We start from the raw sequence: 3,275 nt of genomic DNA, 5'->3' as shown, positions 1-3,275 counted from the left end.
CGCAAACGTCCTATCATTACCATTATCATTATTACAACACTAATTATTATCCATAGAATAAGCAAAATTAGAGTAGCATTCATTTTTTATAACAAATTGGCCTACGTAATTTTACCGATAGGTAGCAATAATGTACATTTTACCAAATTTCATATTTTTATCTTTTTATAAGTTTAGAAATAATTTCAAAAAATTTAAAATATCAAATCTACAAAAAAAAGAAATTAGAGGAAAATTCGTGTTTTCTAGAAAAATTCTATTTTGGCACTTTTCTGTATCCTTGTCATCTTCATTATCTTTTCCATTCCTCCATGCACAATTTTTCTTGTCACCTGTTTCGTCCTTTTCACAGTCAGTCTTATTTTGATGACTTGCACACCCAGCTGAAACTGCTCCCTCTTTTGGTGTCTCTTCTTCTTGTGTTTTTTGTTCGTCTCCCTATTTAGGTTTGCATGTTCCATCTGCTTCACTTCCTGTCCATTCGCAGGGGTCATTACATTCATCTTTCTTTGCTTTTTCTGAGCATAGAGTTTTTTTTCTGGTTTCTGTAGGTTGATTGGGGCATATGGTGACCTGGCTATGATACTTGCCGTAGAGTGCAGCGGCGACTTGTGCCGCTTGCCTATTTTTAGCGAGATTGTATAGGGTGTCTGAAGTTTGTCTTCCTGAAATTTTGTATGTTACTGTTTCCATGGCCTCCTTCTTGAGAAATACTTCTTCGACAGTTTTTTCCTCAGTGCCAACCATGTCCCTTACTGCTTTCACCTTATCTACTGTTCCTTGGGTTTCCTGATACTTTATTGGGTCGAGGGCTAGCACGATCAGTTGCATGTGAGGGTCATTGCTTAGTTCACTGACTTTTGTCTGGCTTACTAGTTTTTCCTTTTTTCTTTGGTTTTGGCAGCTTTGCAGAGGCATGCTGCCAACACGCTCGCCTGCACTACTATCTTCGACTTCGGCCCTTGGTTTTGGCACAGGTTGTGTCGGTTTCTGTTGCCGTATATCTTACGTTGTCGTCTATTTTTGCGCTTGTGATCGTGGGCTTAACCGTTCTCACGCCCACAGCGTTACTCCATTGTCCTTGTGTTGTAGTGTCACCGCAGGCGGTGTCACTTCTTGTCCCGGATGGGTCGGCGTTGACAGTTCCTTTGCATAAAGCCTGTATTTTGAGCACCTGAGGCGCAAACACGTCGTCGTGTAGTAGATTTAGGGTTTTGAATTCGTCTAGGTGCTTTGGTGCAGAATCAATTGCTTGGGCGTCGCCTGCTGTTTCTGTCTCGCAGCTGCTGTCACCTGGAGCACTAGGCTTAAACGTCGTTGTACATGATCCGTCTGTTGCTCCTGTAATCGTTGTTTCGGCTGCGGGTGTTGCCGTTCCTGTTGCTGTGTGTACGCCGAGAAAGTTTGTCGCTGTGAGCATGGCCAGCTGACCCTGCCTTTTCCTGATTGATGTTAGCGCGTCTTGCTACTGCTTTATTTTTGCGGTTTGTCCGCTCTGACTTCGTTTCAGCCTTTCCATCGCGAGAAGTTTGAGCGCTGTCAGCTGCCTTTGGTGAAGTTCCGTTGATTGCCGACTCTCCACGAGTTTTATGATAAGCAGGTCGGTTACTAGTTTTGATGTGCTCTCCACGCTCGAAGTTATCCTTGCGTCGAGGTGGGTTGCCAGATCATCTAGAAATCTTGATTCCGAACAAGGCGATTTTATTTTGGCAAGGACAGATTGCGTGACTGCTCGTGCTTGCCTTATCTCATCTGCACCTGACAAAGCTAGGAGCATAGTAATTGTCCATAACATGTTGTCCCTTGAAGTTGTTATCGTGGGGTAATGTAGCATTGTGTGGGTGATCGCTGCTTTTCTTCGTGTTTGGAGAATGTGGATGCTAAGTAGATGGTTTTCTGTCCGATGAATTTGCTCACGCAGCACCTTTGTCAGCTCCGAGTTGGGCTTGTGTAGACGTTTACAAAGTGAGGGCGACTGATTGACCTAACCAGTTCCTGTCATGTCCTCTTGGGCGGTTAGACGTCCAAGGAAAGGAAATAAAACACTGAGGAACATAAAGATACAAACAATTTTACGCAGCTGTAATCACTTACCGGGCTGCGCACCTGCTACTGTGGCACTCCAGCGCTTGTACGGAGAACAAAGGGTCATCATATGTCGGTCCACACAGAGAATCTGAAAGCAGTGGTGAAAACTTGTGCTGATGCCTGTGTTTTTGTGTCTAAAAGTCTAATGAGACTGCTGTTACTAGTATTCCAAACCCCATCCAGCAGTAGTTCTGCCGTCCCTTTCATCTATGTTATGGCTTGGTCTCGCTCCTACGCTTGCCGCAACGACCAAACATCTTTCTCTCTAAAACATCTTACATTTATGGTTCTCAATGACTTCCAATATTTTTATTTTGACAACTGCAGTTTGGTTCATAATAACCAGATACCGCTTCTACTTCTGTTACATGGATGACCTTAAGCATTTACTACTGTTGTCATGACTTATTATTGCTCTGTTTTGACGCTTTTTGGCACTTTAATCGTGATTGCACTCTTTTCTTTTGTATTTTCTTCCTTTCTTTATATATCCCGTTTCAGTCTGTATTCTTATATGAACTATACTTTCTTTAAGTGGTTTTGAGTTTGCCCAGCATACTAATATGAAATTGAAGGAATATTTACACTGATTCTTTTCACTTTATAATGCTCCACAATAAGGTAATATATACGTTATTTTAACAAATGTTTGTGTTTTTATATTCCTATTGCTGTCCACGTTGATCCAGAAGTAATCATAGTATTTAGAATATTCTACAACATAATATTATACTGTTAGGAACAAACATTGGCATTTATTACTATGTTTAATATAAAAATTCTTTGATATTAACTCGGATGTGACCAATATTTTCTTCCTTATTATTCTTCTTCATAGGTGGATATTAGTATATCACATCACATTAAAAATCGAAGTCATTACCATCTCTGCAGTTTTATATATTCATATTTAAGTGAAATACGGGCTTAATATCACCTTGTATCATTTGCATTTGTGATGCAATACAGGTCATTCAGTTTTTTACCACGTATTTTCTTCCTTTCTCTTTCGTTTACCATTTATACCTCTTCAAAACACGAGGAGTTTCTATTTCGCCTGCACACTGGATTGTGTCGCACCGTCATTTTCTTCTCCATCATCTACTTTCGGATAATGATTCCCTGCGTTGTTTTTCGTATAAAACTGCAGAAATTCCATTTTCCGCGTGTATAACTCACCTACTCTC

At 40.7% G+C, this 3,275-nt stretch overlaps 1 protein-coding gene across 1 annotated transcript; it reads right to left on the bottom strand.

Moving 5' to 3' along the window:
* Positions 1-943: 943 nt before the first annotated feature.
* Positions 944-1,420, bottom strand: TEOVI_000831500 (uncharacterized protein; the record flags this gene model as incomplete). Its single annotated transcript, XM_067221382.1, has 1 exon — positions 944-1,420. The coding sequence occupies one exon, from the start codon at positions 1,418-1,420 to the stop codon at positions 944-946; it is 477 nt and encodes a 158-aa protein (XP_067077483.1).
* Between the last annotated feature and the right edge of the window lie 1,855 nt (positions 1,421-3,275).

This window comes from Trypanosoma equiperdum (assembly GCF_001457755.1).
Source record: "Trypanosoma equiperdum strain OVI genome assembly, contig: ctg_1421, whole genome shotgun sequence".
NCBI classification, from domain to species: Eukaryota; Euglenozoa; class Kinetoplastea; order Trypanosomatida; family Trypanosomatidae; genus Trypanosoma; species Trypanosoma equiperdum.
This window is presented reverse-complemented; position numbering and strand designations above follow the sequence as displayed.